The sequence below is a fragment of the Ammospiza nelsoni genome, chromosome 1 (assembly GCF_027579445.1).
Source record: "Ammospiza nelsoni isolate bAmmNel1 chromosome 1, bAmmNel1.pri, whole genome shotgun sequence".
In the NCBI taxonomy this organism is placed as follows: Eukaryota; Metazoa; Chordata; class Aves; order Passeriformes; family Passerellidae; genus Ammospiza; species Ammospiza nelsoni.
Window position 1 is genome coordinate 25,414,058 of NC_080633.1, and position 15,449 is coordinate 25,429,506.

Genomic DNA, 15,449 nt, shown 5'->3' on the forward strand with positions numbered 1-15,449 from the left:
GGGAGGATTCCCAGTTTTTCTCTGCTTTGCTTGACTACTATAGCTCAGATTTAAAGTCAAGACAAATCCTCTGCCTTAAGATCAATACTCAGAGGTGAGGAATATCATTCTGCTGCAAAGGAAAAGGCAAGAACAATCATTGAAGAAGAATGGTAACATCTCTTTCAGGAAGTTCTGAGTACTGAAATATAATTTCCAAGGTCTGTCTGCATCAGTTTATGGCACTCCAGTGAATAATTCTGCCATTGTTTCAGCTGTTCTTACATAGATGTTGCCATTTAAAACAACATCTATGTAAGAAGATGTTGTTCTTCTTAGCCTGGCAATATGCAGAAGGTGTTACAATTTGATTTTTTCATCAAGTGAACTGACCATTCAGTGGCCTTGAAAAATCATCAAAAGCTTTTGGAAGTGTGGCATGTCTCCAAAGGACTGTTCCCATCCTTTGGCTACAGAAGATAGGCTCAGACCATGCAAAGCCAGGCATCAGGAGGAGGATTAGGAAGAACACAGGAACAAGAGGGCAAGGCCACGGAGGAGAAGCACATGAATGAATTTGTATCAGCAGATTTCTGGGCATCTCCATTAATAACACGAATAATGAAAACTTCAGGTGCCCCTGGCCAGAGCTTGAAAATGAAGATTTTTTCATTGTGTACTTATGTAAAACCCGAGGTGGAGCTGATTACAAGCAGGGGAAAGTTGAGATCAGAAGGTTTTATAACAGGCCCTAACTAAGCAGAAACAAGTGTCAACACAACCATAGTTTTATGCCTGAGCAAACAGCTTGCTGTGGTCTGTGAGGCAATGACACAAGCCTGGTAACACAGAGTGGTCCAAACCATCTGATCCAGCCCTGTGTGAAGGTTGAATTCCACCTGTAATGCCCTTCATGAGCGGGGGAGTGACGCTGGGCACCAATAGTCTTTGCAGTGCTTGTTACTAACTCTGCTCCACGCCACAGGGATTGGAGGAGGAGGCAGCAAGTAGCTCTGGCAGGTATTCAAACCTGTTTTCCAGTTAATTTGTTAAAAATCAACCCAGGGTGTTGTGGGCAGTAAAGCTGCTAGGAAGAGAATACCACTCTAAGGAATAAACACTACAAAAAAGAGCTATCAGTGCATCTGATTCATCCATATGCCTCATGGCATTTAACAATCAGCATCAGCTACAGTTATCTCCTAAGTTTCTGTAAAAGGCCTCATCACCAATTGGTATTTGGCTATCCCAGGAGCAGTAAGCATGGCTCAGAGCTGTCTGGCAGCCCTGCTGCCCTGTGGGGTGCAGAGTGATGAGGCTCATGCTGTCTCCTGTGATCATGTGGCCCTAGGACCAGTCCCAAACCCAGACAGATCAGCAGTGTCAGTGATGACAAGCTGCAACAGGCAGCTCCAGGCTGACACAGTTTGTGCCAGCAGCCAGCTCATCTGCAGTGATCCCATTGGCATTTGCTGCAGAATAAACATTGTCTGGGATTTTCCATTATACATCCACCCTGGCCAGCAATGACACAGCAGCAATGTAATTTTGAGCTCTGTATTTCCAGTTTCCCACAAAGGGCTTGAGTCATTTACCTAAACATAAATATTCACTGATACTTTAGAAAGCCAGGATTGCCCAAACAAGGTATTTGATGGGACTAGCAGGCATGACAAAGGACTTGTGGAAGACCTCTGTCTTCCAGAGTGACAGATGAGAGACAGGAAGGGTACTCCAGCTTGCCTCATATAGGACTGGGTGTCTATTTTTAGGTCACTCAATGAGCTGGGAGCCAGCTCACAGCTGAAGCCATCTAAATACAGGTGCCTGGAGGTGCCCCCGTGTCTGGAGCTCCATTACAGTCAGTTAGCTCTGCCACTGGGGACAGGACCACTATTCAGGCACCACTATTAGGTGTCTGTTTCAGAAGAGCTCTCTGGAGTTCTCTGGGTACACTGACACTGGTCAGGAGAGGCAGCTGTGATATCCAGCTCACACCTCAGCACACACACAGCCATGTACACAGTGCCATGATAAGGTGTCGTACTCCGTGTGCCCAATCCCATGCCAAGGTTCTCAGCTTTCAGGCTCAGTCCAGTGATGTGACAAAGTACAGAAAGCCCAACCTATAACAGCAATGTAAACAAGTGTATTTTTTTTTTCTTTTTCTCTTATTTGAGGCTTGCAGACAGGGCTGTATCACATTAATGTAACTTAAAGCATACTTGTTCTAAACTAGAAGCTCTCTGTCACATTCCAGGAGAATGTTCAGCAGCTCAAAATAGTGGGATTGGTGGTTACACCTCTTGCTGTGTTTCCTGCATCACAGTTCTGTCTGCATTTTCAATTGGCCATGACTCCCAGGAAGGCAGTGAGACTCATTCCTCAAGGCTGTGCCCCTCACACAGCAGGAAATCAGATGCTTTCCTTTCTTTCGTCTTCCTGTTAGGAACTGCAAGGCAAGTGTGACACAGGGAAATTGTGCTAATTATACATGAGCCAATTTGTTGCACTCTGCTTTGATTTGCTTTCATAGCTGCAGGAGGAATACTGAGGAGAGCTGATGAGGAGTAGCTCCTGATCATACATATACATACAAGCCTCCCATATGTATTTTTCTGTTTATATAAAAACCTTACATTATTAAGAGCCCTCAGGATATTCCAAAGTGCCAGGACTGTGTCCCAGCTCCTTGCTTTGACACCCAACACTTGAGATTGCGAGGAAGAATTAAGACTGCCTGTGGATATTTCTGCCCTTTCTTTCCTGTGAGGTGAGTGGAGAGAGCCAGGACTGACTGAAGCTGCCTACCAACATGTCCTTTCTCCTTGCTGACTGTGAGCAGTATCAGCATCTAGCCAGGTACTGAATCAATCATTCTGTCCAAATGTGTACGACAGCACAGATGTGCAAAGCCACCTTAGGGCCTGTAATGCAGGGTCAGGACACAGGCATTTAAAACTGTATTGTCAGTTCTTGGGAAATATAAACCCAAAGATGTTAATGCAGAAGTGTGCCCCTTATTCTTCACCATCCCCACCCCCAAAAATTAGCTGAGCTGAGGGATCATTAACTGCCATATTCTACCTCCTGTTTGCCAAATGGCTAAAGAACTTATAGGCAAAAATTTCTTTGGTGTTTTACCTAATTCTCTAAAGTCATCATTGCTGCCATAAAGAGGGAAAAGACCCAACTATTTTTCCAGTCCAGTAGTGTTTCTCATCAAAGGTAGAAAAGCTTGTTTTGTAATAATTCTTTGGGAAGGATATTATTGCATGTAAAGGGCAAAGTCTGGCAGATTTAAAAACTTGGTTAAGTGATAGGGAAATTATGATAATGAACAACTGTGTATCAAGGCTCCAGGGAGATTAATCTGGATTTGTGCCCCAGGCACCAGCAACACTAACCAGCAATCAGTGTACACTTTTTAGCTAATGATCTAGAAGAGAAAACACAGGGTGCTTTGGCGTGGTTTCTGTTGACATCAGGAACCTGGCTGTGTAAGGTCCCAGTCAGAGAGCAAAGGGCGAAAGTGCAACGCCTGCTTATCTCCTGTGAAACCAGAGCACTCCAGCCGTGGGTAAATGTGCTGATGTCAGTGCCCCCCTGACGTGCCAGCAACAAGACAGCCCCACACAGTGACCAAGAGCTGGTGCATGGCCTCTTACCCACTGGACCTGTGCAGGGGAAGGAAAACCCCCACATTTTGCCTTCTAGACTGCAGGAGCTTGGCTGGGACTGGTGGTCTGTGCACAGTGTGCTGCACAGAGTCCTGGGTCTGCTGGGGCCATGAGCTCAACAGGGAGTTGCACAGACAGCAGCTGGGTCCATCCTGCTGCACTTGGGCACCCCTGCTCCCAAGCCTGTCATAGGCAAGGTATAGAAAGCATGTATGTGTATTTCTGCTTCTGAAAACCAGACAGGAAATATGCAAGTCCTGCCTACAGAGACTGCAGCATGGTAAAAATGATGGGAAAACACAATGTGTGTTTTTGTTGTTGGTTTCCTTTTGTTGGCTGTAGTAGTTTATTGAAGTCCCTGGTGTATTTTAGTTTGGGGTTGTTTCTCCCAACATACCTGGCACACTGGTATATGTCAGAGTGGTACATTTCTGTAACTGCAAAATGCAAGAACGGGATGCCATGTAATCTGCTTCCCTGGCATTATGAGTCAAAACCCTTAGGAAGGTGAAACTCTCATTGTTAAGGAAGGTAAACTCAGTACACAAGGCTGTCACTTTTAGAATTGCTGCCAGACACCTAGAGTCAGGTTGGTATTACCTCTCCTCTTTCAGGTGAAGCGTATATGTGTATTTTTACAGTTACTCTATCCTCTCAAAATTAAGGGAGATGCAAGATGGCCCCAGGCCAACACAAGTCTGCTAAAGCACCAGTTGTACAGGTGGACTTTTGGGTCATGACATCATCAGATCACTACCATTTTCTTTCACACCAGCTATGAAAAGCCAGCTGGCCCATTGCTTCAGAGCTGAAAGACAGCCATCCCTTTAGTCTGTGGGAAAACTTTTTTGTTAGATATAAACCCAGTGATGGATGTCTTTTTTTCTTAGTCAATTTTCACACTCTTCAAAACTGAAGACAACTATTTTAGAGTGCAGAACATACACTGATGGAACATTCCCAGTTCTCATCTCAAAATGAATACCCTTCTAATTAAAAAGAGTAAGGACATGGCTAAGGTGATGCACTGATTTTAGGTACTGTGTAAGCTCTCAACCAATGCAACATTAAGCATAAGCAGATCATTCTTCCAGTGTTTCTCCCCCCTGCTGTACCTCACATGGTATGAGTGTTTTTCTCAACTCCATTTCCTAAGATTTAAAATAAAAAGCCCTTGCTTGCATCAGACTTTTTAAAAACCAAAGACACAGACAAGCATTTAAAACATTTTATTATAAAACTATTTCAACATCTACATCCAAGTTTAAAGACTTAAAATTACAGCTCTGCTTTTAGAATAAAAAGTCAGTGAATGCTGCAAAAGGTGGAGTAGTAGTAGCATTATCTAGGTAGATAGCCTAGATACTACACAGATTTCCTGTGTGTTCCTTAAGTGCTTCACAACTTCTGCCTGCATCATGAATGTTCCACAGCTTTGCTCTGCAAGCAGCATCACAAACATTTTTGCAGCACATATGTGCCTCAGCTGCTTTGAAAGAGAAATTACTAACTGAAGCAGCTGCAGCTGTGTTACAAGTGTACCATCAGAGCATAACTCAGGTTCAAGCATTACTGGATGCAGACAGAAAGGTATAAATTGTGTGTACTTAACAACAATGACTATTTTGGTATGTGTTTGTGACCTTGTATTCCATTCAAAAATCATCAACTATCAATTACTTTTGATAGTGAAAGCAGCTTTTTTACACCTGTATATTCTAGACAAAGGTATTTCTTTTTTATTAGCCATATCATTCACTGAGCTGAGCTCAGATGCATGATCTGGTGACTTTTGGTGATTACAGCTCATTCACCAGGATAAAAACAGCCTAGATGCAGTACTAAGATCATCATGCTCAGCAGTTATCATTAATACATAAAATTAGTTTTTAAAATAAATGAGGCATATCAAAATATATTTTATTTTCAATGAGAAATATATCTCAACAGGACTTCAAGAATGCAAAGGTAGTTTCCTATTGAAAACCATTTTAGATTTACAGTGGAATATCGAGTCATTTTCTGCCCTACAAATAGAAATCTCTAATAGAAAATTGTCACACTGAGCAGGATGCTTTACTGTATTTGTAACTTTTTGCAAAGGATCACATAAACAGAAGATATGATAATTAGTAAAAAAATAATTTCAAGTAATATTCTACATCCCTGATGAACTTTTGACTGGCTAGCTTGGCAACATCCAATAATTTAGCATCTGTTAAAGTCTACCTTGCTTACAAAAGTGAAAACACACTTGGGCAAGATGGGCAAGGAAGAAGCTTACTGAGAATGGAACATTTTCTGAACAACTCTCTCTCACTGGCATTTTTCCTGTGGGATTGCCCCTGTTTTGCTCTTCACAAAAGCTTTCCAGTAGTTTTTAGTGTTGTTTACATTCTGAAATATTTCCTAAGCTCTTTCCATTGCAATGAACAGTTCTTAGAATAATTTTTTACAGTTCCAACACCACTCCTGAAAACCTTTCTACAGACCTTCAGTGCTCAGCTGCAGCTTTCAGGGTACAGATTCCCTATGTACATCTTTGAGCTGATGTGGTCCAACACAAATTTGAAAAAGATAATTTGCAAGTTTGACAATTTAAAATGGTGTTGTGACAGTTTGAAATTGACAATTGGACAATCTGAAAAAGACAATTTTGGTTTAGTGTATTGAGCCACTAATCTAACAGCATAACAGAAACAAGCCACAAGACTGTATTTTAAACATGCTGTTCTTCACAACATGCTTATACAATACACATCACCAAAACCTTTCTGTTCAACTTGCAATGTCTGACCTCAGTTCTTGGTAAATCCTAACTGACTTGGCACACAATCTCCAGAATACAGGGACAAAGGCCAGATGTACCCTAATGTTAGAGCTATTAAAACCAAGAAGCTTTCCATTTCTTTTTAGTAGGTCTTAAAAATATCCTGATTTTCTTCTTCATTACCTTATGCATTGAAGACCTACTTGGCTGATTTCCCATGCACAGTTTAACATAAAATATCTAGCAGTGTGACTCACAGAGCAAGGCATCACTTAAGATGAAAATCATTTAATTACTCCTGGAATAGCTTTTTTTTTAAAATGGGACTTCCTTACATATGGCAAACACTTTGTCCCTACCTCCCAGGCTCCCCCTCTTCCAGTCAGGCTGTACTTGAACGCTGTTTGTATCTTGCTACAAGACTGCCATGTTAAGTAGATCTTTTCCAAATATTATAAATACAACTTTAAAGTATGGATGCTAATTATCTACCTGAGAAGTTCTGTAATAAAATAAACTGCTGATAACTATTCTAACAGAAAAATATGCATCAGCATAACTCGTTTATCAGTCAGTATTAAGAATTCAAGCATTAAACAGGATTTAAAAATTGCACACCCCTACCACACCAAGTCTTTGATCATAGTAAAAAAATAGCTTGATTTTTCTCTATACACAGCTCTTCTTTAAAGACATATGTGCTCCTATTTTCCTCATCCTCAAGTCCACAGCAAGGTTTCAGATTCAGTACATATAGCCTATGTTTGTGATACTCTTATCTTCTTTTTCTTCTGCTAGTCCTGAAACTTGCTTGTTTGAAGGTAGATGAATACTTCCAAATGCTGCTCTTGAAGCCAGCTTGATCCCCTGGGATGTCTCGATATCAGCTTCTCTTCAGGAAGCTGCACTCTGCTTTGCCATATTCTTTGGGTCTTTACTTGGGACACACCAGTCATCTGCCTCTGAGGTAGCCTGGTAATGCTTGGAAGCTGATTTGTTAAAAACTGGGAGTTTTTCTATTGATTCTGTTGATAAGGCCTAAAAGTCAAGAAGGAACAGGTTAATATCTCTCAATAATGTCACTCAGCAAAAATTCATTCAGCATGCCTGAAGCGTTAAGCCAGTGACACTACAAAACAAAGTTTATCTGCACAAATGTTTCTGCAATAGGTGTGGTAGTTTATGTGTTTCAGTATCTATGATTGGTTGGGTAATTTGGTAGGACAACTGCAGTAACATCCTATTTATGCATTTTTCATAGGCCTTAAGCAGTAGCCTCTAACATGTTTTCAAGATAGTCCAGGAATACATGGAAAAGGACTGATTTGCAAAATTCCAGTGAAATTTTTTCAATAGAAGTCTTATATACATATATATATCTGAACTGTCTTTTCCTTTCCTACTTCTGCTCTTGATTGTGCTTCAGTGTTTTCAGGTTAGCAAGAGGAATTCAAAGCAAGTTTTTCCCACTATTAGGCACAGAAAACAGCATGTAGTGTTGTTTGCATGTGTTTGAACATGTGTTTCTCATAGAAACAGCAGTGCAAGTTACATGCCTAGTGTTCAAAATTACTGGTATCTGAATCCCACAGAGGGGCTATGTGGCAGATGTTGAGTAGCACCTTGACTCCTTAAGGATTTAGTTTATAAGACTTTCTGATTTTCAGAGTAAACAAACCAGATCTGTTGCTCAGACTTCACTCTCTTCAAGTATTTGGTATTCCATGAACAAGTAGGTAACACCTTAACACAATCTTAAAACCAACAGGGCTCTCACTAGCAGTTGTTCAAGTAGACTAGTTAAAGCTAAGTGACTTTTTTTGATACCATTTAAAAACCAGTTACTAAATCTGTCATTTCTCAAGAAAGAACAAGAGCTACTCATGAGCAGAGAATCTGTTTACCTTAAAATGGTAAAAAGTAGTTATCCCACTGCATTGATGGTAGTAGTCTTTTATGTAACTAAATTTAAATACATACCTTCAAGTATATGATAGCATCTGTTCCATAACCACATATGGAGTAAAGATTTAGATCTCCTTGAAAGTACTTAGCATACAGACGAGAAATTGGCAAGCCATACCCAAAGCCAGCCTAAAAATAAAGCACAATATAAAATTAATTATTTTTTACTAGCTCTAATGGCTTCAAGTTAAATAGCTGAAAAGTCTTCAGAAATTTTTAAGCTGTTAAAAAATCCTTTGAATTTCCTCTTGTCTTAGAAGAAAGCATAAATCTCTAATCAGTTTCATTGAGAATGCTGAAGCTGACCGTTAAAAACTCCAAGTCACAAGAAAAAAGATCTCCATGGAAGAGGGAGGGTCTATACATATGTCCCACTTTTGCACATTAAATTTCAGTATTTTTCCCTCCCTTGTTATTGCTAGTACAGCTTGATTAGTAAAAGGAGCTTTCTACTGGGAGATAAACATAATAGTCTCAAAGACTGTTCCAGTTGTGCTTGCCTCCAGAAAGACTCCATGATCTACAGTAAGTTTGAAGACTGAATGGAGAGTGAGGACAAAGAAAATTAGTGTCATTGTAAGGCGAGAAAAAAAAATTAGGGGGTTAGATTCAGGTTGTAATGTTCTTCTTTATGCCTTTAAAAGTATATTTTTGTCCATTAAGCTAAATACTAAAATTCTGTTTCAGAAAGTGTAAATTCATACTTATGGGGCACAGTAAATCTTTAAATACCCCACAGAACAGCCGGATGGACACAGTGCTTCATTATAAACCCACCAACACTTACAACAACAAAATTGCAACAGGAGTATTGAAAGTATCTTACAAGAGGGGTATTTCGAGAATCATCCACATTTGGCCTTGGTGCAGTGGAATACATGTAGCTAAACAGCCGCTCAATTTTCCTCACGGGAACACCACCTCCCCGGTCTGAGATCTGATTTAAGAGAGAACAAAGTTAACAAGCATGCACTAAGAATAGTATTTAAAATGCTGTTATTTGAACACACCTTTCCAACAGTCATAAATGCAAAGATTTTTTTTGCAGCACATTATTATACAACTAGATAACTGTGCTACATGGAGGCTCACATCATCAAGAGAATGCTCTTGTGCTCAAGCACAGTGTCTTCGACCTGTTCTCAGAGGCCAGATCTTTTAATAGCTATGCATGTATAATAACAAACATTACAGTAAGTCCATTGTAGTAGGCCAACAAAATACCTTGATTGCCAGGTCTTCTTTCCCGAGAACAACTGTCACTTCAACTGGAGAAAGGGTGGAACTGTTTTCTTGGAATTCAACAGTTGCTCTCATTGAATTCTATGGAAAAGAAGGTTACTGTGATCAGACGTTGCTTAATCCATGCACTTCAAACCAAATCTCATCTACACAGAGGCAAAATTATCCTCTACTCCTATCACTGCCTGGTTTCCAAGGGACACACTTAGCATTTTAGCATAATGCGAGCAGATTTATCATCATTTAAGGCATGAGAGGAGGTCTCACAATTTAAAGCATCTATGCATAGCCAAGACTCTTCTGAGTGAAAGATTACAACATTCTTGCCCAACATCAACTCAGGCACTGTAAATTAAATAACTCCCTTAAAGTCAACAGGTTTCAGGAGAAGAGCAAAGTTCAGCAGTTGCTAAAGGTTGCCAGACTTCTGTATGTCATGTTGGCTGCACTGAAGTTCAGCTGCACTCACTACTCCTTAAAGACATTGTCCATTTCACAATGGAAAAGGCAGCAGGGTAAACCTGCAGATGTAATCTCTAAAAGCAGAAGGCTACTGGTGGCCACAATCCCACATCCCACTTCACTCTCTCAGTCTATACTAACATACCTTAAAGAGCTCAAAAAGCATGTGAAAAAGATGAGATGGAACATATACAATGTTAATTGGTTCTCCTGGAGCTTTTCCTAAAGGAAAGGAAAAACAAAAACACTTAAAAGGGTGATGATATTTTTCTATGGTATCCAAATTTCACAATGAGCAAGTTGCCAAAACAAACAAAAAAAAAAAATCAAGTTTTATTTTTGGTTTTCCCCCCTCCAAAATTGGCAAACAGCTTTATGCATTCATTACAGTATTTATATTACAACTGCCACTTGCTTAATAAGTTTCTTTTCAAATAAACAAATAAAAAAATCAAGTATTTATTCCCCTTTTATTTATAAAAGATTTCAAACATTAAGCAGACTGCTGTGACCAGACACATGCAGGCAGCTCAGACCAGACCCAGCATTTCTGTCACAAGCCCCAGTTCCTCACTCCAGATATGGAGGTCTTCTCTAGCAACTTCTCATATTACTTTAGGTACAAGTTTGTCTAACTTTTCTCAAATTTACAAATGGTACCTCAAAAATGTTGTGTTTAAGGTACACCAACATTTGAGTCCTAACATGGGAGGTTGAATGAGTTGCCTATAATAGAAAATGGAAGAGGAACTACCCCAAGTCAGATCAACTGGTATGTGCCCTAAGGTTACAGAATTAGGAGAATTTCCCTCAGTTTTGGATACTGATAGGCTCTTATCTTACCATTCACTTGAGTAAGTTTCAGTTCTGGAGATGTCAAGTAATACTGGTCACACAACATCTTGGCACTCTCATAAGCATCTGAAATAGTCATTTAAATAAATTATATAAAGTATAATATCAAGCAATGTAAAAATTCATTCAAATGCAAGGCAAAATACAGCTTTTAACCACCTTAGCTGCTAAGGTGTTCAACAGTCTAAGTCTGGAATGTGTCTCAAGGGAATGATAACATTGCATCCACTGTGTGCACTAAAAATTGAGAACAATGGGCAATTACAGAAGCATGAGCAAATCTTTGTACAGTTCGATAATTGTATGGAACTGATACATCTGTTATCTACCAGTTGGTAAAGCCAATCTCAACACCTCAGACAACTTAACTCCTACCTCATCTGTCACTAGCTAGGACTTCCTCCAACATGGTTTTTTTTACTGCTATTTTGTATTTTAAATTCTGTCCTCTAAAAGCTCATGCTTTGATAAGACTGCTTTCAGCTATTTCAATTAAAGCCAGTCAGCATCCTCTGCAACTGGAGCTGGTTACCCAAACTGCTGGCAGTCAGATACAGACACTGATCAGGAAGAGAAACATTAAAGCTCTGAGAGTACGCACCATTCACTACTTCAACAACGTCACAGCAAGGATCAATACTTCCAATGTGCCTTGGGTGCCCCGAGCCAGATTTATCATCAAAAAGAAGAGCTGTTTAACATGAGGACAATACAACATTTAATCCCAAGTAGTGGGTTATAAAAAAGCCCCAAAACTGAGACTAATGCAGTGTGATTGCAACATATAATTACTGAATTAAATACTGAATATTGTTTATGCCTTTTATGAGTTAAAGTATTATCTACTGTCAGCAAACTATGTTGGCTTTTCTGTAGCTCACATCTAAAGGTTTTTCAGACATAAAGAACGATATCCCTACATACTCCACAAAAGAGCTATTTCAATTGTTCTTTAGTCTAGAAAACAAGTTTTCCCATTACTTTGTTAAGTGATAGATTCAGTTACTAACTTTTCAGTGTCACATGAAATCATGTAAAGCAGTTCCCCAGCTGTTTTAAGAAGTGTTTACATTAACATGTTACTCATTAGGTTGAAATTTTTTCTCAGGTAAAAATTTCTACTTACTGTGTTGGTTCATTAGCATCCGTGTGGAAATACGGCTCATGTAAAAGCGATCCAAAAAATACTGGATGTTTTGATTGGTGACAGGATCCACTTTAAAAGTGTCTTTGTATTCAATTACTCCTTGTGCCATTGTAGGCACCACATCATGATGTCTGTTTCGGACTCTAATTAGAGTATCTATAAAGCTAGGTTAAAAAAAAAATCTTTTTAGAACATTATTCTCAGACTACATAGAAGCAAGCTTTGTATAATGTGATTATCTAATCCAGCACCAGCACAGCTAAGTGCTTAACAGCATTAATACTAAAATACGGTGTAGTTTTTTTTTACTCTTTTAAAAGTAATTCTTTATTGATCTAACACAGAAGTATTTTGCATTTTTAAAACAAAAGGTATAATGAGCCATATCAAATTCACCCCCTGTTTACTCATTTATTTGAGCAGAGGAAAATGCAAGAAAAGGAAAAAGATCCCAAGCTGACATCTTGGAAAAAAGCAGAGATATGACTGCAGAGATAATATTTTTTTTCTGTATTTCTCTGTCATGACAGTTCAAGGAACAATATGACCTTGAAATTAGGCTGCAACAGGTCATATTTATTTGCAGCACTGCTAGACATGGTCAGAGATTTCGACCAGCTTATTCTATGCTCAGCTCTTCCTGCTAGATTATCAAATTCAGCTCATCATGGCTGTTAGTCTAAAGTGAATATACTGTGACAAGTAGAATGTGAACTAAAGAGTTCAAAGAAAAACATGAAAAGCTTACTCAGATAAGACTTTTTGGTCATCGGGGCTTTTCTGATGGAATTCGATCAACTCCTTTAAGCTTTGGATGTACCTATTGAAAAAGAAGATAAGAAATATATGCTATTAATTTGATTTTTAATAATCTAGCAATATCAAAAATATTTTGTCTTGTGCACATCATTAGTCCTAATAAGTCATCTAGGAGCTTTAATTATCTTTGAAATATCCAAGTTACAACCAACAATGGAATGACAGATGGACATTTCTTGGCTGCCTGAACACCAGAAGTTTTCAGTCTTTTCTTGTGCCTGTCACCAGAGAGAAATCTAAGCGCTAACTTAAGGTACACAGGATCTCCTTATAATTGTTTATAAGAGATGTATTTCAGAAGAAGATCCAAACAACAATGCCAATCAGGAATCCACTTAAGCAAAATTTTTCCAAATCTGATCAGCTTTGGCAGAAGCTAAGTAGCTGAGCCGCTTGCACTAACATCTGACAGCCCTGACGCATACAGCAAAGACACAACAGTTTGCTATATTAAGAAGAGTTTCGAGAGCTGACTCTAATACTTCTGCTCTTTATGTCAGCCATCCTGGCAAATGATGCAACTGTGCCAGTAAGCAAGGTTAAATCAGCTTCAACCCCTGTGTCAACTGAAGGGATTATGGTAATTGAATTTCAAACACTTGCTGCACAGGTCAAGACAATATACTTTGGCATAGAAGCTCTGTTAGTAACTCCTTCAGTGAGAGATCAAAACAAGTACATAGCCTGCTTTCCCCTTTCGTGTGGATCTAAGAGTCTGTAATGCTGTATGGAAACAGAACACGTTGTGTTTTCTCCCTTCTCTATTTGCTATTTCAAACTGTTAACTCCCTGCCCCCCACACCTATTTATAGATAACAATATAATCATATTGGTTTGCAATTTAATTTTAGTATGCTAGAAAAGGAAAGTGTGTAACAGCTTGCAACTCAGATTTCATGAAGGAACTGTATTTCTACTGTATTTTGTTATACTTTCTACTATTCAAAGAAGTCTGTATCTCAAAGCTGTGTAACTTTGCATGCTGAATTAGAGCAGTTCATACTTACCAGCTTCTTACTAATTTTACTGATGGAGTGCTTAGTAATTTATCAGGAAGAAGATCAATTTCTTTCAAGATGTTTGCAAACCTCACAGGAAGTTCTTGTCGCAAAAATGCAAAAGAAGTTCTCTCACATCCATTAGTCGAGCCTATGAATAAATCCGAAATATAGTTTTCGTTTAAGGGAAGTTTCAAGATAGAAATACAGATTGCTGATTTCCCATGAACTTCAGGACTCTATCTCTCTGCAATCGTGAAGTTTTTACTAGCCGGCTCATCTAAGAGTTAGGCGTTATATGTTTATGCAGAACGCTGTTTACATGACAGTAAGACACAGCGTGTTCCCGGACGGAATACTTGTACAGTTCCCACTTAGACACGAGCCTGAATTGTAATCCCCTAAGAAGCGCTCCGGCCTCTGTAAACAGCAGGTTGCTCGGGGTGACGTCGGGCAGTATCGTGTGCGCACAGCCACCAGAGCGATAACGGGAGCTGGAACTGCGCGTTCGCCCGGCCGGAGGCTCCTCCCGCCCCCGTGTGCGCGGAGCAGGAACACGTCCCACAGCCCGCGTCCGCCTCAGTGCCCGCACGCTGCCAACACTGCCGAAGCAGTGCTGGAGCTCATCTTCAACTCTGATGGCGGCGCCCGCAGGTCTCCAGCTCCTGGCACCTGGTCGGCGGGTAACTGCGGCCGGGGTCCCCGCCCGAGGCGACCGCCCCGCCGCCACCACCCACCACCGGGGCTGGGAATACCCGGCGTGCCCGCTCCCCTCCTCCGCCCTGGCGCTGGGCAGCTGAGCCGGGGCCCGGCAGCGACTTCAGCGCTGGCTGAGCGCCGAGCCCTCCGGGCGGGGATCGCCGCCTCCTCTGTCCCGCAGAGCGCCGCTCCCGCGCCCCGCCCGCGGCAGCCCCCGGGCTCGTTCCTCCATGGGGAAACGAGCCTCCGAGCCCCGGCTGCTCCCCAGCCCGACCTCCCTCCGCTCCCCCCGACTCTCACCGAAGTCCAACAACTGCTTGATGGAGAGCGGGGAGGGGGAGAAGCGGGAAAACTGCTCCACCTCCTGTGGCAACCGGCCGCTGCTGCTGCCGGCGCTGGCCCCTGCCAGCGGGGCGGCGCTGCGGAGGGCGATGCGGGCGGCCTTCATCGCTGCCGGGCCGGCAGGTGCGTGGCAGGTAAGCGATCGCTGGGACAGCGAGGACTCCGGGGCTGTCACCGTCCCCTCGCCTGTGGCGGGCGGCCTCACGTGGCGCCTCTATTTACAATCGCAGGAGGGCGGGGCTCCGGCAGGCCGCGCCCCCGGGCCCCTCGTGACGGCGCTGGCGGCGTTCCCTGTGCCCGGCCCGGCCCGGTGGGCACTTCGCCAGTGGCACGGGCAGTGCCCGGGGTGCTGGGCCGGGGGGCACCCGCGGGGCCAGGGCACATGGTGCTGGGTGTTGTTGCTGCGCCGCTCGCGGTGACCTTGTGCATCAGGCAGGGGCTGGGCGAGGCTGGCAGGGCGGCCGTGCCCAGCTGCGGGGGCGCCGTGCTGT

The 15,449-nt window shown here is 41.8% G+C and overlaps 1 protein-coding gene across 1 annotated transcript; it reads right to left on the reverse strand.

Annotated features, from left to right (window-relative positions):
* Positions 1–4,873: 4,873 nt before the first annotated feature.
* PDK4 (pyruvate dehydrogenase kinase 4) lies at positions 4,874–15,134 on the reverse strand. The gene is made up of 11 exons (XM_059487652.1): positions 14,917–15,134; positions 13,927–14,068; positions 12,849–12,920; positions 12,080–12,264; positions 11,555–11,644; positions 10,942–11,019; positions 10,244–10,320; positions 9,619–9,717; positions 9,221–9,331; positions 8,410–8,523; positions 4,874–7,467 (listed from the first exon to the last, which is right to left on the reverse strand). The coding sequence occupies exons 1-11, from the start codon at positions 15,062–15,064 to the stop codon at positions 7,324–7,326; spliced, it is 1,260 nt and encodes a 419-aa protein (XP_059343635.1). The 5' UTR covers positions 15,065–15,134; the 3' UTR covers positions 4,874–7,323.
* Between the last annotated feature and the right edge of the window lie 315 nt (positions 15,135–15,449).

Bases quoted from the DNA above. Each gene is read 5' to 3' on its own strand.
- PDK4 (XM_059487652.1), bottom strand. From the start codon at position 15,064: ATGAAGGCCGCCCGCATCGCCCTCCGCAGCGCCGCCCCGCTGGCAGGG. The intron at 12,265-12,848 runs GTAAGCTTTTCA...TTTTTAACCTAG, and splicing joins GACCAAAAAGTCTTATCTGA to CTTTATAGATACTCTAATTA. The intron at 9,332-9,618 runs GTATTTTGTTGG...CTCTTAAATCAG, and splicing joins AAGAAGACCTGGCAATCAAG to ATCTCAGACCGGGGAGGTGG.